General features: G+C 47.7%; 2 protein-coding genes across 2 annotated transcripts; both read right to left on the reverse strand.

Annotated features, from left to right (window-relative positions):
• Window positions 1-284: 284 nt before the first annotated feature.
• Window positions 285-1421, reverse strand: LOC141023167 (uncharacterized). Its single transcript, XM_073499503.1, has one exon. The coding sequence runs from the start codon at window positions 1419-1421 to the stop codon at window positions 285-287; it is 1137 nt and encodes a 378-aa protein (XP_073355604.1).
• Window positions 1422-20124: 18703 nt separating this feature from the next.
• On the reverse strand, window positions 20125-21152 carry LOC109780933 (uncharacterized). Its single transcript, XM_020339517.1, has 2 exons — window positions 20987-21152; window positions 20125-20891 (listed from the first exon to the last, which is right to left on the reverse strand). Exons 1-2 carry the CDS (start codon window positions 21150-21152, stop codon window positions 20125-20127), a joined length of 933 nt encoding a protein of 310 aa, XP_020195106.1.
• Window positions 21153-23841: the final 2689 nt, after the last annotated feature.

The following is a 23841-nucleotide window of genomic DNA, read 5'->3' on the forward strand; positions in this document are numbered from 1 at the left end:
AAATGGCACACAATCCTGTTATCTGTCTTTTTTTTTCTTTCTTATCTAATGTTATTAGTCTTATATTCTTCTTTTTTTCCACTTGCAAGGATAGTTACATAGTACTCCCTCCGTTCCAAAATATAAGTCTTTTTAGACATTTCAAATGGAGTACAACATACGGATGTATGTAGACATATTTTAGAGTGTAAATTCATTTATTTTGCTTCATATGTAGTCACCTATTGGAATCTCTAGAAAGACTTATATTTTGGAACGGAGGAAGTATATCTCTTATAGACAGCTCAATGTGCTAGCATCAAAAAGTCTAGACTAGGGATAATCCACATGCCACCAAGTAAACTACCTTGCTCGAAGTATCCTACCGACCTGATCCTCTTGAAGTCACCCCTGGCACCATCGTTCTTACCGTCGTCTACCTTGTAGTACATCTGGTCAGCGATGCCATTTGAGATTGTCAAGAATACCAGATCACTAGGGACAACATCGTTTCGACCAAAACGACGATGGTGCGAGTAGTAGATGCAATTTCTCTCCACCCCTCCGGGCATGTTTGCTGGCACGTGAACCGCCTGCTTAGAGAATCTCTTCCCCAAAAACAAGGCATGGTCACACAAGCTTGTCACCTCCAGCCCCTTGTGCTTGCAACGTGCCTCCGATCCGCCGGTGCAGATGCCAATGAGTTTGAACACCTTGAAGAAAGGACCGACGTTTGGCAACCATTTGTGGATTGATGCCATCACAAGCTCGCCTTGCAGATCTAAGATGTAACTCATCCCACCATCGTCGGTGTAGTCGATCCATTGCACATCCACCTGACGTTCAGCGACGATCGCCTTGTGCACAACCAATTCCGCACAGCGCGACGCCGCAATCACTTGTCGGGCGGCAAGGATGCAACTGTTTGAGGTTGGCGGCTCGGAGAATACAACTTTCCTTTCCATGACCATGTCGGTGCCATGGTGCTGGCTCTTACAGACGACCGTGGCCAGCCTTACCTGGGCGCCGGAGAAGATGTTTGTGATCCTGAGCGAGCCCAGCCAGGACGAGACGACCCAGCCGCCGTCGTGCCCGCCGACGAGCAGCCTCCTAAACCGCTTGCTCATGAGCCGCAGTTCCATGACGGTGCCGTCCTCGGGGCAGTAGAGGCGCTTTACCCCGTTATCTTGGTGCGGCGATAGGAGTAGCCACGGGAGCGCCGCGACGGGTGGTGCCCCGTGCGCCGCGGTCCGCCACGCCCGACAAACGGCGGCGAAACGTGCACGGCCGCGTGGGGAGGCGGTCATGGTGTAGATGACGATGAGGAGATCGTGTGGGAGGGTGGACGACCAGCACCGCTGCGGCGTCATGGCTGGGGCGCCTGTGCGTGCAAGCTTCGTTTCTTGTTCGTCGCCGGCGTCGGCGGCCATCCGCGTGGACATCGTTGACGTAAGGTACCCGATACCTCTCCCGATTCCAGGTAGCAAAAGAGTCGTAACAAACTTTGGGCACGAATCGTATCGCCACCAAAGTTAATTAATAATGCCATAGATTACTTCCCGTTTTCCTTATGAAAACATCTAATCTAAAGATTGAACGATCGGGTGGTACATTACGATTACGTACGTGCATGGGATTCGATCAGATTATCCTAGATATAGCTGCATATATCATTTTCTGTTGCAGAAATGACCATCACATATACATTAACCAAAGAGAATATATACATCCCTTGATTTCCCGAACATCCAAAGGGTTCAAGACTAAAACGATCATATTTGTTTTGACCAAAAGCCTTAGGTATAAATATCATGTCCCAAATCTTTGGTTTGCTTGCATTCGAAAAAGTGGCAATAAATTTTTTTTTGGGTAGGACGAGCAAAGTCAAATGCATATGTGAAAATGAAATGAACACGTGACCGTAGTGTTACAGTACACGGAATATTTTCAATAGAAAGTGGTAATCACCTGGTTTGCTTGTCCAGTGCATGATTGGTTGCACAACTTGAAAACTGATATCACCTGGTCACGAAACTTGTAAATACTAAGGCCTCTTTTGGTTCATAGGATAGGATTATCATAGGAATAGGAATCTTGTAGAAAATGAGATGGCATGTATCTCAAATCTTATGAGTAGGAATAGGAAACGAGATGTCATTTGGTTGACACCAAGGAAATTTTCCATTGAGTCTAGGCTTATTTTTATTTTCCTATGAAATGTGGAGGATAGGAACCAATCCTATGTAGGAATAGGAATCCATTCCTATGAAGCAAAGGGCTCTAAAGGAAAAAATCCTATAAGAATCCTGTCCTCTAAAATTCCTATGAAATTCCTTCAAACCAAAGGAGGCCTAAGCATTAGGTCGAATTGTGGTGACGTGCCGTGTTTTTTTTTTTGCAACAAACACCCCGTACCTTCTCCTCTTTTTCTTTTTTTATATTACCTTCATTCGTTGTAGCTGATACCCACGCAAGTTGTTATTATTTGGAAACACAAATCAAACGCAGACTCTCCATCAGAGATGATGCTGAGGCACATTGTGGGTGATGATTTCCTTGACTGGCAATATATATGTTTTCCAGTTCGGACTTCGGGTGGTCTTCTTTTCAACTATGCGCAGAGAGGCTTGACTCCCGTGTCGCTCTCGCGGGCGGCTCGGGAGAAACCCCAGCCGCCGCCGACAGCCACCCTCGCCTCCCCCCTCCTCCTCCCGCCGCCGCCGGAGGGCGTCCCTGGGCAAAGCCCTCGGCGCCGGCGGCGGCGAGGACGGCTCTCGCTCCTCTTCTCCAGGCGTGGCGGCGCGGGACGCTGGCCGGCGACGGGGACTCGCGGGCGGGCGCGGGTGGTCGGGGGCGCGCACCGGCAATGGTCGCGCAGTGCGCCGGCGCGAGCGGCGCGGAGGCGTGGGCAGCTGGGTCTCCAAGGATCCCACGCCGCTCTACCCAGGGGAGCTCCAGATCCAGCTCCCTTCGGACGGCGGCCCGTTTCCCTTGGCCGGCGGACCCCGCGGCCGCGACTGGGGGCTGGTGGCGTAGGCGGGTGTGGTTGTCAGCGCAGCGTGGTGGAGCAAGCCGTGGCGGTGACCCTGGTGACTGCCATGCCTGGTCTGGGTGCCTCTCTTCGCCCAGATCTGGACCCCTCTGGGGCGGTGGCTCGAACGGCTGGTGCACTCCATGGTTGCGGCTGGGGGGTCGGTGGTGGCTGCTGTCGGCGGGGTAGGCGTGTGGTGGTGTGGTGTTGTGGCCGGCGGTGAGGGGTTGGGTGCAGGTGGCAGCCGAGACAGAACCAACTCTGTCTATGCAGGTGCTCGAGGTGAGCGGCAGTGTTTGCGGATGACTCTTGCTGGACCAAGCGGGGACGCTCGCCGTGGACTGGCAGGAGAGGGGAAGGTCTAGTGCGACCGGGCTGGGATGCTTCGGGCGAAAGCCTATCGTCGACCTCGTCGGCAACGATGATGACGACGTCTCCTGGCGCCGTGTCCCTTCGTGAAGGCATCATTGGAGAGCTACCGTTGCCGGCTATTTCTTTGTGCTTCGGGCGAAAGTCTCAGATCCTTCTCTGGATCGGACGACGACGACATCTTCAACGTTGTTTCCCCCTTGGGGGCGTCGTTTCAGGAGCCAGGGATCCGCGGTTGGTCGTCTGATGTCTGGGCTGGAGTGTTGGTCCAGGTTGCTGATTTGTAGGGCGGTGGCGGTGGAGGTGCTCTGTGCCGGCGACCAGTACCTTGGTCATCCTATGCTGATGGTTGACCTCTCTTTTTGGGGCTTGTGGCGGCGGTGAGGTCTCGGTGTTCGGCACCCTTCGATGGCTTTTGAGGTTTGGTGGCCTGCGGAGTGCTATGGTTCTCTCTATTTGTGATGGTGACCGTGGTGTGGCTCAGAGGAGGTGTAGGGCTATCTCCGCAGAAAATTGCCCTTCAGCACGGTCTGTGGCTTTCTCTGCCGCGACGTTCCTAGGCATCAGGATGCTCTTTGATGGTGGCTACGATCTCCTAGCTCTTCAAGGTGCTGAGATCGCATGGTAGGAGGCAACTTCTTCTCTACGTATTCTCGGTGGCGGATGTCGTTTCGACGGATCCAACAAAGCTAGTTCCTGCTCTTCTCGGTCCACTGGTGGTGATGGATGCTAAGTTCTTGGTGTTGGCTGCTTGTCGTAGCTTGCTTCTAGTTCTTTTTCTGTTGTTCCTTATTCCATCTTCTATTCTGTTGTTCTTGGTTCCTTCTCCTATATGTCGGGTGATATCTGTTGTAACCGTTGTGTTGTATCACTAGTAGAAAACTGGGCTTTGGTCACAGGGCAATATTCACATTAGTCCCGGTTCAGTCACGAACCGGGACTAATGTGAGCATTGGTCCCAGTTCGTGCGGCCAGGGGCCTGCCGGGCCTCGTGGGGGCATTGGTCCCGGTTCGTCCGGACCCTTTGGTCCCGGTTGGTGGGACAAACCGGGACCAATGGGCCACGCTCCTGGCCCACCACCCTTTAGTCCCGGTTCATACCACAAACCGGGACTAAAGGGCTGGTCCTAGTTGCGGCCAGTGTTTAGTCCCACTTCGCCAACCGAAGGGCGCTCACACCAGTTTATAATCCCGTCCCTCTCTGCCTTGTTGAGCTCCTCTCAAAGTGAAAATAGATGCCCTTATACAGGGAATTTGACCTAAATTCACAGTAAATTTCTTTGAATTTCATAGAAATTTATTATGAATTTAGGTTGAATTTTCTCTATAGGCGCATCTATGTTCATTTTTTTATAGTAAATAAAAATAAATAAACCTTAACAAAATAAAATAAAATAAACTATAGTAACTAAAATAAATAAACCTTAATAAATTAAATAAAAATAGCAGCAGTAAAATAAATAAAAATAGCAGTAGTAAAATAAATAAAAATAAAATAATTAAAGTAAAATACATAAGTAATTAGAAATAAAATAAATAAGTTTTTGTTGTAAGTAGAAACAAAACAAAACAAATAAAGCAAAAGAGAAAACAAAAAACAGAGAAAAAAATTATGCCACCTACTGGGCCACCACGGCCTGAATACGACTTGAAACCCATCCGTGGGCCAGGATTCAGGCCCGCAGAAGGCCCAGTAGGCCCCACAGGCAAAGAGAACGGTTAGGCCCGAAAGCCTGCAGTTGAGAGGAGCTCGAGAGGGTGGGCGCAGCAGCGCTTATAAACCACTCTCGAGCCCTCTCCACTAGCGAGGTGGGACTAAACTTTTGACGTGGGGCAGCACAAGGCCTTTGGTCCCGGTTGGTGCCACCAACTGGGACAAAAGGGGGCATTGGTCCCGGTTCGTGGCACCAACCGGGACCAAAGGCCTTTAGTCCCGGTTGGTGCCACGAACCGGGACCAAATAGTTCCCTATATATACCCCATAGCCACAGCAGAGCACTCCACAGTGCTCTGTTTTTTCTAGCCGGCGAGGGGAGGGCATTTGGGTGCTCTAGCTCACCTCCTATGCACATGAGGTGTTCGATGAAATGTCTGAGCCACACTAGTTAATCTTTCTCCTCTCGAAACTCGACCTCCGAGCTCCATTTTCCCCGAGATTTGTCTAAGTTTAGCAGTCCGTCACGTCCCGTCCCCGTCTTCACCGCCGTCGATCGCCCGCGCCGATCTCGTCGCCAGCACCACCGTGGTGAGCCTCTTGTTCTTATCTTCTTTCTGAAAGGAAAAAATTCTTACTTTAGATAGTTACTTGTCTAATTTTGTTACTTTTATTATTCCTTCTTATTACATAGTGCGATGGTTTTGGTATCCGCCCCCGTCGGCCCTCGTCCTGTCTATGATTCGGATGTGGTATATATTATCTTTTTTATAACTATTTGGTTCATTTATTGTTTATGACAAATATACCGACCAACGTGACATAGATTTTATTTATCTAGGAGGTGGTTGAACCGGAAATTCTAACCGACCCTATTGTCGAGAGGTTAAATTTAGTTGAAGAAGAAAACAATTACTTGAAGGAAAAAATAAAAAAATTGAGGAGGAGAAGATGATATTGGAGTTGCATGTTGCGGATGTCGTCGATGATCACAAGATCAAGATGGATGCAATGCGCTTGAAGATTAGAAAGATTAGAAAATATGCCATTCATACCGAGGCTTGGTATCATTATGCCGTTGGATCAATTGTTACCTTGGTTGCGATTATGATCGCATTTGTTTTCGCATTGAAATATTTTACATAGTTTCAATGTATGGTTTAATTAATTAGATGCTCTGGAGAGCTATATATATGTTGTTAGATGAGAACTATGTATGTACTTTGGTTTTAATGTGATGATGAACTTCTATTAATTTGGTCACTCAATTATCTATTCATGATGTTCTGTAATGGTTTTTGACACACTTAATTATATATAATGCACGCAGATGAACCGGCAATGAATGTACGGTGACAGACACACCTCCGGGTACATTAAGGGCGTGCATGATTTTCTCGAAGTTGCTGAGGCAAACAAGCAGAATGGTTTTATGTGTTGTCCATGCCCTATATGTGGGAATACAAAGTCTTACTCTGACCGGAAAATCCTTCACACCCACCTGCTTTACAAGGGTTTCATGCCACACTATAATGTTTGGACGAGGCACGGAGAAATAGGGGTTATGATGGAAGACGACGAAGAAGAAGAGGACGATGACAACTATGTGCCCCCTGAATACGGTGATGCTGCAACGGGGGAAGCTGCTGAAGATCAAGAGGAACCAGACGATGTGCCCAATGATGCTGCAAGGGGGGAAGCTGCTGAAGATCAAGAGGAACCAGTGCCCGATGATGATGATCTCCGCCGGGTCATTGTCGATGCAAGGACGCAATGCGAAAGTCAAAAGGAGAAGCTGAAGTTCGATCGCATGTTAGAGGATCACAAAAAAGGGTTGTACCCCAATTGCGAAGATGGCAACACAAAGCTCGGCACCGTACTGGAATTGCTGCAGTGGAAGGCAGAGAATGTTGTGCCTGACAAAGGATTTGAGAAGCTATTGAAAATATTGAAGAAGAAGCTTCCAAAGGATAACGAATTGCCCGACAGTACATACGTATCAAAGAAGGTCGTATGCCCTCTAGGATTGGAGGTGCAGAAGATACATGCATGCCCTAATGACTGCATCCTCTACCGCGGTGCGTACAAGGATCTGAACGCATGCCCGGTATGCGGTGCATTGCGGTATAAGATCAGACGAGATGACCCTGGTGATGTTGACGGCCAGCCCCCCAGGAAGAGGGTTCCTGCGAAGGTGATGTGGTATGCTCCTATAATACCACGGTTGAAACGTCTGTTCAAAAACGAAGAGCATGCCAAGTTGATGCGATGGCACAGTGAGGACCGTAAGAAAGACGGGAAGTTGAGAGCACCCGCTGACGGGTCGCAATGGAGAAAAATCGAGAGAAAGTACTGGGCTGAGTTTGCAGCTGACCCAAGGAACGTATGGTTTGGTTTAAGCGCGGATGGCATTAATCCTTTCGGGGAGCAGAGCAGCAATCACAGCACCTGGCCCGTGACTCTATGTATGTATAACCTTCCTCCTTGGATGTGCATGAAGCGGAAGTTCATTATGATGCCAGTTCTCATCCAAGGCCCTAAGCAACCCGGCAACGACATTGATGTGTACCTAAGGCCATTAGTTGAAGAACTTTTACAGCTGTGGAATGGAAACGGTGTACGTACTTGGGATGAGCACAAACAGGAGGAATTTAACCTGCACGCATTGCTATTTGTAACCATCAACGATTGGCCCGCTCTCAGTAACCTTTCAGGACAGACAAACAAGGGATACCACGCATGCACGCACTGTTTAGATGACACTGAAAGTATATACCTGGACAAATGCAGGAAGAATGTGTACCCGGGCCATCGTCGATTTCTTCCGACCAACCATCAATGTCGAAAGAAAAGGCAAGCATTTCAAAGGCGAGGCAGATCACCGGAAGAAGCCCGCCATGCGTACCGGTGATCACGTACTTGCTATGGTCAATGATTTACACGTAATCTTTGGAAAGGGTCCCGGCGGACTAGCTGTTCCGAATGACGCTGAGGGACACGCACCCATGTGGAAGAAGAAATCTATATTTTGGGACCTACCCTACTGGAAAGACCTAGAGGTCCGCTCTTCAATCGATGTGATGCACGTGACGAAGAACCTTTGCGTGAACCTGCTAGGCTTCTTGGGCGTGTATGGGAAGACAAAAGATACACCTGAGGCACGGGAGGACCTGCAACGTTTGCACGAAAAAGACGGCATGCCTCCGAAGCAGTATCAAGGTCCTGCCAGCTACACTCTTACGAAAGAAGAGAAAGAAATCTTCTTTGAATGCCTGCTCAGTATGAAGGTCCCGACTGGCTTCTCGTCAAATATAAAGGGAATAATAAATATGACAGAGAAAAAGTTCCAGAACCTAAAGTCTCATGACTGCCACGTAATTATGACGCAACTGCTTCCGGTTGCATTGAGGGAGCTTCTACCGAAAAACGTCCGATTAGCCATTGTGAAGCTATGTGCATTCCTCAATGCAATCTCTCAGAAGGTGATCGATCCAGAAATCATACCAAGGCTAAGGAGTGATGTGGCGCAATGTCTTGTCAGTTTTGAGCTGGTGTTCCCACCATCCGTCTTCAATATCATGACGCACGTCCTAGTTCATCTAGTCGACGAGATTGTCATTCTGGGGCCAATGATTTACACGTAATCTTTGGAAATGGTCCCGGCGGACTAGCTGTTCCGAATGACGCTGAGGGACACGCACCCATGTGGAAGAAGAAATCTATATTTTGGGACCTACCCTACTGGAAAGAGCTAGAGGTCCGCTCTTCAATCGATGTGATGCACGTGACGAAGAACCTTTGCGTGAACCTGCTAGGCTTCTTGGGCGTGTATGGGAAGACAAAAGATACACCTGAGGCATGGGAGGACCTGCAACGTTTGCACGAAAAAGACGGCATGCCTCCGAAGCAGTATGAAGGTCCTGCCAGCTACGCTCTTACGAAAGAAGAGAAAGAAATCTTCTTTGATTGCCTGCTCAGTATGAAGGTCCCGACTGGCTTCTCGTCGAATATAAAGGGAATAATAAATATGCCAGAGAAAAAGTTCCAGAACCTAAAGTCTCATGACTGCCAGACGCAACTGCTTCCGGTTGCATTGAGGGGGCTTCTACCGGAAAACGTCCGATTAGTCATTGTGAAGCTATGTGCATTCCTCAATGCAATCTCTCAGAAGGTGATCGATCCAGAAATCATACCAAGGCTAAGGAGTGATGTGGCGCAATGTCTTGTCAGTTTTGAGCTGGTGTTCCCACCATCCTTCTTCAATATCATGACGCACGTCCTAGTTCATCTAGTCGACGAGATTGTCATTCTGGGGCCCGTATTTCTACATAATATGTTCCCCTTTGAGAGGTTCATGGAAGTCCTAAAGAAATATGTCCGTAACCGCGCTAAGCCAGAAGGAAGCATCTCCATGGGCCATCAAACAGAGGATGTCATTGGGTTTTGTGTTGACTTCATTCCTGGCCTTAAGAAGATAGGTCTCCCTAAATCGCGGTATGAGGGGAGACTGACTGGAAAAGGCACGCTTGGAGGGGACTCAATAATATGCAGGGACGGATATTCTTGGTCTCAAGCACACTACACAGTTCTACAGAACTCTACCTTGGTGACCCCATATGTCGATGAACACAAGAACAGTCTGCGCTCCAAACACCCGGAGCAGTGTGACGACTGGATTACATGTGAACACATCAGGACTTTCAGCAGTTGGTTGGAAACACGTCTCAGAGGTGACACCACTGTTTGTGATGAGTTGTACTCGTTGTCCAGGGGACCATCTTCGACTGTATTGACTTACAAAGGATACGAGATAATGGGAATACATTTTACACGATCGCCCAAGATCAAAAGAGCACCAACCAAAACAGCGGTGTCCGCTTTGATGCACCAACCGAGAGGGGAAAGGACACATATTATGGTTACATAATGGACATATGGGAACTTGACTACGGACATGATTTTAAGGTCCCTTTGTTTAAGTGCAAATGGGTCAATCTGTCAGGAGGCGGGTTACAGGTAGACCCACAGTACGGAATGACAACAGTGGATCTGAAAAATCTTGGGTACACTGACGAACCGTTCGTCCTAGCCAATGATGTGGCACAGGTTATCTATGTGAAGGACATGTCTACCAGACCGAGAAAAAAAGATAAGGAAGCGAATACATCATACGATGAGCCAAAGCGCCACATAGTTCTTTCAGGAAAAAGGAACATTGTGGGAGTGGAGGGCAAGACAGACATGTCTGAAGATTATGAAAAGTTTCATGAAATTCCTCCCTTCAAAGTCAAGGCTGACCCAAGCATCCTGATAAACGATGAAGATTATCCATGGTTACGGCGCAACAAGCAAATGACACAAGCGAAGAAAAAGTGAATACTTTCTCCCGCAACTATTATGATGATACCATGCCAACTTTGTAACAGACGAGTATGATACCATTGTCCGTTTTGTACACGAAGTGCATCTAGTTTTTGCCGTAACCCTCTCAACTTTCTTGCACATGCTATGTGGGTGAAATGATGATACCATGCCAACTTTCAACCTTTTCAGAGTTCATTTGAAATGCTTTTCAATTTTAGGGTCTTATAGCTCAAAATAATTAGTAAATGCATGAAAAATAACAGGCCAAAAATTAAAAATTATGCCACCTACTGGGCCACCACGGCCTGAATACGATTAGAAACCCATCCATGGGCCAGGATTCAGGCCCGTAGAAGGCCCAGTAGGCCCACAAGCATGTACAGAGAGGTTAGGCCCGTAAGCCTGCTTTAGAGAGGAGCTCGACAGCTCAGGCGCACCGCACCTTATAAACAGGTGCGGCTCTCTTCAACTAGCGAGGTGGGACTAAACTCCCACCACCACGCCGCTGTGCAAGGCCATTGGTCCCGGTTGGTGGCACGAACCGGGACCAATTCCACCCTTTGGTCTCGGTTGGTGCCACGAACCGATACTAATGAGGCTGTGGCCCCACGAGCACCTTTAGTACCGGTTCGTGGCACGAACCGGTACTAGAGTTTCTTACTAAGCAGTTTTTTAGTCCCACCTCGCTAGCTGAGAGTCACTAGAAGCGGTCTATAAGCCCTGAGTGCAGAGACGATGAAGAAGAGGCGCAATGCTCACGTTGCTTAGCTTCAAGCCTTGAGGAATAAGGTAGACTGCATGGAGCTATGTGCAGTGCAGTCTACACTATTCCGAAAGGCTTGAAGCAAATCAACGAGCATTGCGCCTCTTTTTTATTTTAATAACTTATTACAACTCCGGACTTCTTGTGTTCCGACAAAATAAAATAAACTTTAATAAAATTTATGAAACTAAAATTAACAAAGTATTTTCTGTTCAAAACATTATAAGAAACCTCTAGTATTATTGAAACTAAAATCATATAAAATTATTGCAACTAAAATTATCGAAGTATTTTCTGCTCAAAATCATTAAAAGCAAAAAAGAATTTTCATAAAGAAATTTTTTTGATAGAAACTTTAATAGCAAAAAGAATTATCATAAAGTAAAATAAATAAATAATTAGAAACAAAATAAAATAAAATAAATAAGTTTTTTGTTGTAAGTAGAAACAAAACAAAATAAATAAAGCAAAAAAGAAAACAAAAAAACTAAATACAGCAAAAATAATTTTCATAAAGAACTTTTTTTGATAGAAACTTTAATAGCAAAAAGAATTATCATAAAGTAAAATAAATAAGCAATTAGAAACAAAATAAAATAAAATAAATAAGTTTTTTGTTGTAAGTAGAAACAAAACAAAATAAATAAAGCAAAAAAAGAAAACTAAAAAACTAAATACAGCAAAAAAATTGTTGGGGCGCTGCCCGCTGGGCCCTCCAACCCTCCGGTTTGCAAATACAGGCCCAGAAGGGCTAGAGGGCTCAACGGGCAGTGCGCCAAAGTTAGGCCCAGAAGCCTGCTATAGAGAGGAGTTCGAGACAGCAGCCGCAGCGGGGCTTATAAACCACTCCGAGCCCCTCTCAACTAGCGAGGTGGGACTAAACTTTTGGCCGCGACGCGGGCAGCAAGAGGCCTTTGGTCCTGGTTGGTGCCACCAACCGGGACTAAAGGGGTGCATTGGTACCGGTTCGTGGCACCAACCGGGACCAATGCCCCCCTTTAGTCCCGGTTGGTGCCACCAACCGGGACCAAAGGCCGCCGCTTCCCGCCCTTTGCGCTGCTGAAAAGAGGGCTTTGGTCCCGGTTGGTGCCACGAACCGGGACTAATGCCTACCTTTAGTCCCGGTTGGTGCCACGAACCGGACCTAAAGGCTTTGCTATATAAGCAAACACTTAGGAAATTTTTCAGAGTTCATCTGCAGTTTGCCCCGACGACGCCGACGCCGCCAGGCTGCCCCGACGCCGCCCGCCGCCCCCGCCGTCGCCGTCGCCCGTGCCCGTCGTCGCCGTCGCCGTTGCCCGCGCCCTCGCCGTCAGCCGCGCCCCTGCCTCGACGCGCGCCGCCCCGGCCCGTCCCCGTCGTTGCCGTCGCCCTGCCCCGCCCTTCGCCGTCGACGCCTCTGCCCCTGCCCCGACCACGCCGCCGTCGCCTCTGCCCTGCCCCGACGCGCCGCCGTCGCCTTGGTCAGGGCCGGCACTGCCCCCTTCCTCCCTGTCTTTTTATTGCATTTTTATAAAAATGTATATATGTATGTTCATGTATATATGTTCTCTGTGTATATATATGTATGTTCATGTATATATGTTCTCTGTGTATATGTTCATGTATATATGCAAAAGATAGATTTTTAGAAAAGTTAGGATTTTTTTCTGTTCATAGATTTTTTTGGTGATATTAATTATTGTAGAATATGCAAACGTTTGTATATTCATATGAACAATGCATTAGGCAAAACCTTTACTTTTTTCGAAATTTTCTATTTGAACATTTTTTTATGAATGAGAGGAAAAAGGAAAATAAGAAGAGGAAGAAAGGAGAAGAAGAGGAGAAATAAATAAGAAGAGGAAAAAAGAAGAAAAAGAAGAGGAGAAGAAGAAAGGAATAGAAGAGAAGAAGAAAAAATAGAAAATTCTATTTTTTCTTCTTCTCTCCTCTATTCCTTTCTTCTTCTCCTCTTTTTTTTTCTTCTTTTTTTCTTCGATCTTCTCCTCTATTCCTTTTCTTCTTCTCCTCTTTTTGTTTCTTCTTCGTTTTCTTATGTTTTATCGGGTCTGTCGTCGTCGATATACCCCTCTCCCGATAACTTCAACACGAGGGGGGCGTCGATATACCCCCTCCCCGATAATATTATTTTCCCATGTACGTTCATTGTCGTTGTCGATATAACCCCCTCCCGATAACTTCAACACGTGGGGGGGGGTCGATATACCCCCTCCCCGATAACATTATTTTCCCATGTATGTATGTCGTCGTTGTCGATATATATAACTCCCTCCCAGATAACTTCGACATGATGGACGGTCGATATTTATACCCCCTCTCGACCGTGATAACTTATACCACGGGAGCACCCCCCCCGGCCCTCTCACTCGACCAAAACTCTCGAGGACACCCAAACCGTAGAAAAAAGCGATGTCGGTCTCCTACCCCCTCCCGCCGCGCCCCTACCCTTGAAGCGTTGCCGAGGCCACCCCAAACCCGGAATAAGCTAGGTCTACGTTTGCACTAACCACCTGCTGTCATGTTTGTGTAATAATTTCCATGTTGTAATATTTGCAGAAACAATGGAGCACGGACGAGACGAGCAAGAAGAAGAGGTGTTGGGGGACATAATCTTAGCCGAAGGTGATATCTTGTCGTATCTTAACGACAATGATGGTCTGGAAGAACAGGGTGAAGAAGCAGGCTACGGTGATCGAAGAGTGGAGGAGGAAAGACATGATTATGATGGCTCCGGTGACCCAATGCTGGTGCAAGAACGAGCCCGTGGTGACGGCTCCGGTGACCGAACAGAGTCCAGCCAGGTAAATATATTAGTTAAGCCTGTGCTGACTAGCTAATTGATGCATTCGTTGTTTTCGTATGTACACATATTAATTAACACTCGTCTTTCTTCTTTTTTCTAGCCCTTCGGATCGAGCACAACTGCGGTAAAGAGACGAGGCCCGAAGAGAAAGTTGCGCTCGGATGAAAGGTTTGAGATCACAGCAATCGCGCGCGACGGCCAACCGATTGAACCCATCCGGACAAAGGATGCATTTGCTGCTCAGTGCGGGGTTCTAGTTAGGGACAAGATCCCGATCAGCATCCACCAATGGTATAAGCCTAAGAAGGAAGACCCTGAGGTGTCTTATGTCAATGATATGCAGAAAGATGATCTTTGGACTGAGCTGAAGGCAAATTTCACCCTACCGCCAGAGGAGGATCCGGAGAAGCCAATTAAAGAGCAATTAATCAAGTCTCATGCTCTTAAGAAGATGGCAGACCTATTCAGGAGGTGGAAGAATGAGCTGAAAACGTTTGTCGACAAAGAAGAGACACCAGAATTCATCGGCCGGTATGAGAAGATCAGAGATCACTGGCCCGCATTTGTGGCCCACAAGACATCAGAAAAGAGTAAGAAGATGTCAGCGACAAACAAGAAGAATGCTGCGAAGAAGAAGCTTCACCATCGCACGGGGTCAGGCGGCTACCTCAAAGCCCGGCCTAAGTGGGCCAAGGCTGAGAATGATCTGCTTGAAAAAGGGATCGAACCACAGACAATGAACTGGACAGACCGTTGCCGGACTTGGTTCTTCGGGAATGGCGGAACCTTGGACCCTGTATCAGGGAGGTGCGTTTGGACCAACGAGCTTTTGAGAATACCAGTCAAGAAGATTCAACAATATATCGATGCAGCGCAGGAAGGGACGTTCGTTCCAGACAGAGAGAACGACGAGCTCACAATGGCCCTCGGGAATCCTGAGCACCCTGGACGGACACGAGGCACGCCAGGCTCCGTTCCGTGGAAGGCTGGTTTTCCGGACGCAGGCGGTTACAAAAGCCAGGAGAGGAGGAAAAAATGGAGCAGACCCAAATTCAGAAGCTGCACGAAAGGGTTCAAGCGCTAGAGGAACGAGACAGCAATCGACATGCCGAAACTACCCCCGAAGCTACCCCGCCATCTCAGCGGAGAAGCAGCGTGGCTTCCACCGAGCTGCTTCAGCTGGAGCATGTCTTGACGGCTCCTCCTAGCTACCCCGTGGATGCTATCACGGAGTCTCAACATTGCCACCTTATGACGCAATGGTAGAACTTCAAAGTCAAGGCGGCTGTTGGCTCTGTTTTACCTCCTGAACCCGGCGCAACCTACCACTGCCGGCCGATTCCAGAAGGATATGCTAGGGTAATGGTGGATGAAATAACGGAGGGATTTGAGGACCTCCAGCTTGACCACCCTACCGGTGAAGGGGAGACTCGGCTGGGTTTAGCTCTGAAGACTCCGTGCCTATGGCGGAAGGAGCTCATCAACCTTCCGAACTGGACGGCTCCGGCGAGTAAGGGCAGTCCGCCTCCTCCTCCGCCTCCTCCTCCGGCGAGTGATCAGGGCACTCAGCCTCCTTCTCCGGCGCGTGGCGGCACTCCGCCTCCTCCTCCGGCGAGTGATCAGGGCACTCAGCCTCCTTCTCCGGCGCGTGGTGGCACTCCGCCTCCTCCTCCGGCGAGTGATCGGGGCACTCAGCCTCCTTCTCCGGCGCGTGGCGGCACTCCGCCTCCTTCTCCGCCTGCGCCGGCGCGCCAGAGCAGCCAACTTCCTCCTTCTCCGCCTCGTCAGCAAGGGCGGAAGAGACCCGCCGCCGCTGCGGCTGCTCCGGCGCGTCGTAGTCCTTCTCCTCCGCCTCGTAAGCAAGGAAAGAAGACAGCCGCAGCCGCTCCGTCTGCTCTGTCGGCGTCTAGCAGTACAGCTGCCAGAGGCGGGAGGCAATACAGATTCGGTCCTTCTCTGAAGACTCTAGAGAAGTTACCATACGAGAGGACCGAGGAGGAAACCAGGAAGATCGTGCGAGCCGAAGTGACAAACTTCTTTGAAGGGGTGAAAGCAAAGAAACATCCACCTCCGGAGGAGAAGGTAGATCCGGTGAAAGCAAAGCGCACTCTAGCTGCCCTGACAAAACCACCGAAGTCTCCGCCGAGAGGCAACTATGAGCGCATTCTTGCAAAGACATATGCCGAAGCGGAGCGGTCGGGAAGTACTGTCAGTGATCAAAGGTTAAAAGAACGACGAGCTGGGAAAAAAATTGCCTAGCTCGGCGAACAAGCGAACCAATCGTGCCCCCCGCTCAAGGTGTCAAAAGACATCGTCGCTAATGATCCGAGGATGGTGGCCGGTTATAGCAATCTTGGAGATTACCTGCCCGACGATGTACATTATGAAATCATGGAGGTGGACGAACACAAATACCATTACGGGAAGCCTTTCGTCAAAGATGAAAGATCTCTAACAACGATGATGCGAAGATTACATGATTGGTACATGAAAACCTGCAGAGAGTCTGATGGGACGAGTACTTTGACGCTGAGAGTTAAACCGGAGGATGACCTCGTTGGAATTGAACTGCTGAATGTTCCGTTTAAGGATTTCTTCCAGTTTTACAATCAAAAGGCCCTCGATAAAACAACGATCACTTGCTACTGTCTGTAAGTAGTACTACTTCTGTCATTAAGTCTCTCTATATAGGTCAGCTCTTTCATTGCATGTATTTATAATTATCCTCACTATATTATGCAGATTGAAGATCGCCGAATTGAAGAAAAGACAAATCGGTGATATTGGGTTCATTAACACAAATCTCATAGATGCATATACGGTTGAAAAACATCCCAAAGAAGCCGAGGCCAACTTGCTACGATCGTTGGTATTAAATCAAAACAAAGATATAATACACTTTCCTTACAACTTCAAGTGAGTGTTAATGTCTTGTGCATATTCGGTTTCCCTTATTAGTCCAGGTTATGGTAATGTAATTGATGACTTATGCATGCATGCGCAGCTTCCACTATATTCTCCTAAAGATTAAGCTTGAGCAGGGAGTAGTAACCGTTTTAGACTCGAGACGAAAAGATCCCCAGGACTATGCGAACATGACTCAAATGCTCGAGAAGTAAGTTAAATCGATCATTATCCACCATATCAGCAACTTTGTTCATTTCCTGATATCAAGTAATTGTTTTCTTTGTCTGGCAGGGTTTGGAGAAAATTCACCACAAAAGCTCCGGGACTGCCGAAGAAGCTGCAATTTAAACACCCGAAAGTAAGTACTATAGTAGCATGTTCCGCGCATCTCCTAGTGATTCAAGCGCTAGTTTCACCAATACCATTTAGCATGCTTGCTTATCAGTTTGATTGACCTCTATTTCTTGTAAAGTGGTTGTGGCAGGAACCCGGAAATAATTACTGTGGATACTATGTTTGTGAGTCCATCCGCTACACGACCTGTGAGCGGGGCTACTCTGACGAACAATATGAAGTGCGTAAGCAATAATATTCACAATATATATGTATTGACCCCCTTCTTCAAATTAGATGTTTCGGAAGCGGGATGAACTCCTAGCACCAGATCGTATGCGAGCAATTCAAGAGGAATTGGCGGCATTCTTCCTTGACCACGTGATCGCTGAAAACGGAGAATACTATGTGGACCCTGTGTTCTTACAATTTAATTAGGAGATTGTATTGTAAGAGATAATTATTGTATATATGTAGTCGGTAGTGTCGGATAGATATACGAGAACTTGTTGTTCGACCAATCTCTCGGAGAAGGAGAGGCGGTCGATATCACTTCTCTCTGTATGCATATGTTCATGACGATCTTCTGTTTCCTTCATTTGATTACTAGCTAGCGTGTCTAGTCCTCTCCATACGTATATAGTACGTAGCGTCGACCAAGCACGGAGATAAGAGAGGACACTTCTCTCTATTAATTAGCTAGCTAACACAATATATGAAACACCTAAATTAACCCCCCAACCCCCCCCCCCTTTAAAAAAAACAAAAACCCCAGCCCCTGAAATGCTGACGCGTGGATGCCTATTGGTCCCGGTTGGTGACACCAACCGGGACAAAAGGCCCTGCCTATTGGTCCCGGTTGGTGGCACCAACCGGGACAAAAGGCCCCCCTGCCTGGGCTGGCAGCAGCGGCCACGTGGAGGACCTTCTGTCCCGGTTCGTGTAAGAACCGGGACTAATGGGTTAGGGCTTTAGTAACGACCCTTTAGTCCCGGTTCAAAAACCGGGACAAAAGGCCCTTACAAACCGGGGTAAAAGCCCCTTTTCCTACTAGTGTATCTCAATCTTATCAATAATGAAAATGGTTCAGGCTGGCGTAAGCCTGCCGTAGCACCGTCAAAAAAAAAGTTCGGACTTCGGAGTGCTAACCATATCAGTTAGGTCTTAACCACGAACAATCAGGACCAAAACATAAGAAATCAGACCCTAACATGAGTGATTACCATTAAACATGAGCTAATTGATTTCCCTTTTTTACATAAAATGAATGTTAATTAAACTGCATTAGTGGCAGCTTGAGACAGAGGATGTGAAACTGCAAGAACTATATATGTTAACTCATCCCCACCTTTGAACTCTTTCTGTCATAGTAGTCTGTTGTGACATAACATCTTGATTTTGCTGTTTCTTTCATGCTTTCATGTGCCCTTAATGGTGATTTCTTGTAAGATATGATTATCAAAAGGCTTTGTTGTGTCATGTATTTAGGAGAAACTTCAGATTGCTACCAGAGAAAATCCCAATGTCATGGCATGTTTTACTTTATCGAGCTTCTGAGGGCTGGGAGTGTGCTTTTGTTGTTTGTAAATGGAAGTCGTACATAGATATATTTTCTTTCTCTTTTGTAAGCTAAAAGGCCCAGATAGATTTGGCCCAGTTCATGTGCTATGTTCAGGTCATCTCTTCCCTGAACCATACAGAATCTGCAGAATTTAATTTCCTGAGCTCAAGTTTTTTTTTTGGTTTACATTTCGCTCTGCTTAGGAATTGTCTTGATGGAGTACTGCCATGCAAATTTGTTAGATAGTAGCTTCAATAATGTTATTTCCTTGCTTCCTGTCTGACAATTCTAGAGGAAGTTATTTTTGTCTCTGCATGTAGGAACTCTCCGCTTGATGTTTTTTTTTAATTGAATCAAACTTGTCATATTGCTTACTTGCAAAGCATCCTGTACTATGATTTCTTCGCTGCCTTTGTTGGGCTCGAGCAGTGTAGCTGTAAAACAAGACTGATCATCTCTTAAAACCGCGTCATCATTCAGAGATACATGAAGGGCTAGGTGTTTTCTTATCTTGAGTATCAATTTTGGTTGGCACTATCGCTCCACTGCTAATATAGAAATCCTTATTAGGCCAAAAAAGGCGTGTGTTCTGGGACCAAAGAAACCAAACAAAAAGAATAAGCAGGCCTTGCTGAAAAAAACATAGGGGCTCATCCTTTACTGCTTAGCTTTAAGTCGATGAAACCAGATGGGGGAATTGGTCACCCTAGACGACGAGTTCCGAAACCCCACCACCCAAACTAAAGTTACAAAGTCAAGTCAACCAGTGATCCACATTGAAACTTCTATTCAGCGATAAATGAGTCGCAAGATGTGTTTTCTTTTGGAAAAAACGAATTTAAAGTTTTAAAAAACACACGGTTACCACTTCCTTCCATGTGAGGTAGACTGTATATTCATGTAAGAACCCTGAAGCTCCTTTGAGTATATTCATGTAATAAGAAACCTGTAATTTTCTTTGTCCGTGTTCATGTAAGAAACCTCTGAACTCCTCCCAGAGGCCACGTCAGCTGCCAGCGTGTCAGATTTAGCCCCACCGGAGTTATCTGGACCAAATCTGAACCCGCAAACCTATGTTTGTGGAGCAGATTGAACATTTTGATACTTTGTGGGTTATAAACTTATAAACTGTACCCTCACCGTAATGTAATTTTCTGCTGCTTTCATTTTGAGTGCGAGTCACAACACCGGCAGTTTATTTACATGGTACCATAATGTAAATGCACACAACCTTTTTTTTTTGCGGGTGACACACAACCTTGTTATCCGTCTTATATTCTTCTTTTCTTCCGCTTCATGGATAATTATATATTCTTACAGATAATATAATTTGCTAATACAATAATGTCTAGACTAGCTATATATGTGGAGGGAGAATCCACATGCCACCCTGTAAATCACCCTTCTTGAAGTATCCTACCGACCTGATCCTCATTAAGTCAGCCACGGCGATGTCTTTCTTAGTGTCTTCTTCCTTGTAGTACGTCTTTTCAGGGATGTCATTCGAGATTGTCAAGAATACCTTGTCACTAGGGATGACGTCATATGAACCTAGACGACAACGGTGCGAGTAGTAGATGTAATTTCTCTCCACCCCTCCCTGCATGTTTGTTGGCATGTGAATCGCCTTAGAGAATTGGTACCCCAAAAACAAGGCGTGCTCACCCAAGCTTGTCACCTCCAGCCACTTATGCTTGCAATGTGCCTCCGATCCGCCGATGCAGATGTCAACAAGCTTGAACACCTTGAAGAAAGGCTTGTGGTTTGGCAAACACCTATAAATTGCTGCCATCGCAAGCTTGCCCTGCAGATCGAAGATGTAACAACCGGCATAATCCATGTAGTGGTCCGTATGATGGGTGCGGTTGACCCTTTGCATGGCTAACCGGTGCTCTCCAGTGATCATTGGTGCACCGTCCTTGTTCACGCCAATGTCGAACTTGACGGGTGGCCCTTCATAGTGTAGGCCATAGAGCTCGCCATTACAGAAGGCGATGTCGACAAGGCTTTCCCTAGGGCAACCTTGCACTGTCCACCCACCGTCTGCACATCCAACTCTACACAGCGCGATGCCACATTTAAGTGTCATGGCGGCCAGGATACAACTGTCTGAGGTCGGTGGCTCTGAGAATACAATTTTCAAGGCATGCATAGACCTTGCGGGGGGCATGACGACAGCCCTCGCAGATGACCCTCTCCTGCTTCTCACCCAGCATCACCTGGGCGCCGGCCGGAGAAGAGGTTCGCCACCCTGAACGAGCCCATCGTAGACGAGACGACCCAGCCGCCGTCGTGCCCGCCCGCCAGCCACGTCCCCACACCCACCCCCATGCTTCGTAAGTCCACGACGGTGCCGTCCTCGGGGCAGTGGAGGTGCTTTATCATGTCACCATCTTGCCGCGACAAGAGCAGCCATGGGAGCGCTGCGACGGGTGGTGCCCCGCGCGCCGCGGTCCGCCAGGACCGGCAAACGGCGGCGAAGCGTGCACGGCCGCGTGGGGAGGCGATCAGGCTGTAGATGGCGATGAGGAGATCGTCCGGGAGTGTGGACGACCAGCACGGCTGCGGCGCCTGTGCGGGTGGGCTTCGTTTCCTGTTCGGCGGCGGCCATCCGCGTCGAATTCGTTGACGTACGCTACCTCTACCGATTTCGATCAAGTAGCAAACGAGTCGTAACAAACATCGGGCACGAATCGTATCGCCACCAAAGTTTATTGCTATTTTTTTGCGGGGTAAAGTTAATTACTAATTATATACCGTAATAACAAACTTTCTGTTTCCTATGAAAAAAAAATATCTACATCTATACCTAGACCTACCTATTTATTTTTTATATATTTATTTATATTTACTTACTTTTTTACTAGTAAAGGGAATAAGATATTCTTAGTCCGTCACTAATATTTGCAGAAAAGTCCCTATGTTTTTTAATCAACCTGCAGCCCTTGACTTTCATTTTGGATGTTGATATTCACCTTTTTTCTTTTCTTTTTGAGACAATCTCGCGAAGCTTTATTTAAATCGTCACAATGTTTACAGGGACGAAACTGAGGTCACCGGGGTGTCCTAACCAAACATGGCGGCCCACCTTTAAATTTAAAGCATACTTCGCTAAATTGTAAGCTTTAAAATTGGAACTCCTAAACTAATGGACAAAATTACATAAAGTAAAAGGACTAATGTAGTGTATAATTTCATGTATAATGGCTCTATAGCCAGCCAGACTCTGCTACTTGATGTCGTCCACCACCACCTTGCAGTCGCATGCAATGTGAATCCTTTGTTGGTTAAAATCCTCGGCTAGGGCTAATGCCTCCCGGACAGCAAGTGCCTCTAACATCATCGGATCAGTTATACCTTACCTCTAAACTCGATCACTCAAGCTCCCATAAATTTGACATCATGCTCTCGGCAGACCGCTACAATAGCTATATTCACCCGACTGTCAGTCTGGGAGCTCCCACACCGAACGAATCGTTCGGTTGTATCAATCGATCTGATCGAACGAATACGTTCGCGGAGATAATACTACACACACGGAAAGAAACAACAAAGTTTTACGGAGCCGTCTGCGTGCCCTACTTTAATTGCCCCCCCTGATTTTCACCGGTGGGCAAGCCTCACTTAACCAAATCTCAGCCAATCAACTCTAACCACCCCGTCAATCCCTCGTAAACTGCCTATGAGTCTAGCGACTAGCATTGCTCTGTTCGGGGCTACAATCCGTCACTTAACCAAACTAGTTGAGTACCCGTGCGTTGCCACGGAACTCACATATACTTTTTCTCTATGTGAACAAACCGACCCATTTCTTTTCTGCACCTTTCTACAGATGTGATAAATCCGTCGTTACATCCTTGGGTTGCGCACCGGCCCTTCACCCTTACATACTATCTATGCTTGTCGTCTTCTTCCTTGCATGCTATCGCTGATGCCCGTTTCATCATGCCGACATCTCTCCGACATCATCTCCTCTTGTCACCGCTCCGACATCATCTCCCCTTGTCACCGTCCGACATCATCTCCTCTTGTCACCGCCGTTTACCACCATCCATCCGTTATCATCTCCTCCGATAGAAGGTTGGGGTTGTGGAACCTCCACCTGTATGAGATGAACACCAGATGGCATGCTACACTGACATCGAAGCAGGCTTTCGCCCCACTTTATAAATAAAGCAACAACCGAAAAAGCACATGGCCGAATGATACGAAATGGTGGGGCACGCGACTTTCTACCAGCAACGAGCACCGGAAGAACTAAACACCCACACGCTATGACCTAGCACACCTAAGCTTGACGACAACACCCCCAGGAGGGATAACGACACATAGCGTCGCCACAACCGAGTACACATCATACAAAGGTCTTCACCTAAAGCCCTCACACAAAGAGAAGAACCACAACGACGTCTTTAAGAAGAGTGCGGCACCCTCGAGTGTCGCCATCGTTGGTGGCAAGGCACTGAGCTTTTGCTCGGCAACTCACTCGTGCCACCACAAGGCCGCCAGGAGGAACGCGACGATGTCAGATACCCATATCCGGATCAGGGCGCCGCCCCACCGCAAGAGAGGGCATGTCCGAGCTACCCGATGCAATACCTCTCGTTGCCCACAAAACCCAGGAAGGGAGCCACCACCACTGCAATGATGCCCACCAAAGAGCAACCATGCGGACAACCATCCGGGGCCGCCGCCCCGGCGTTCCCGTCGGAAGAAATCGTGTGTCGCCCACATCACAGCGTAGTCAACCACGGTAGGAAGAGCGATGGCACTCCATCTACTCCTAGCCCGGCATCAGTCTCTGAGTTTGGGTAGACACCTCCACTGTAGGAGACACGCACACCCGCGTCCTCGGCCAATACCCAGTGGAATGTGGGGCCATGACTCCGAGACTGCCGCCGACGAGCTAGCCCCGAGACCTTGGCCAGGCGAGCTCACACGACGACATGTCCATGGCCAATAGCGTTGATGCACCAACTGACACAATGCTAACACGATCACCGCCACCGAGCACCATCGAGACCGTGCCTACCCCACCTACCTCAAGAAAAATCTCCAACTCGTCTCGGACCCA

This window comes from Aegilops tauschii, chromosome 5, assembly GCF_002575655.3.
Source record: "Aegilops tauschii subsp. strangulata cultivar AL8/78 chromosome 5, Aet v6.0, whole genome shotgun sequence".
Taxonomy (NCBI): Eukaryota; Viridiplantae; Streptophyta; class Magnoliopsida; order Poales; family Poaceae; genus Aegilops; species Aegilops tauschii.

Excerpts from the sequence above, each read along its gene's own strand:
- LOC141023167 (XM_073499503.1), bottom strand. The coding sequence starts at position 1,421 with ATGTCCACGCGGATGGCCGCCGACGCCGGCGACGAACAAGAAACGAAG.
- LOC109780933 (XM_020339517.1), bottom strand. The coding sequence starts at position 21,152 with ATGATAAAGCACCTCCACTGCCCCGAGGACGGCACCGTCGTGGACTTA. Across the intron at positions 20,892-20,986 it reads CTTCTCCGGCCGGCGCCCAG|AGCCACCGACCTCAGACAGT; the intron begins GTGATGCTGGGT and ends TTGTATTCTCAG.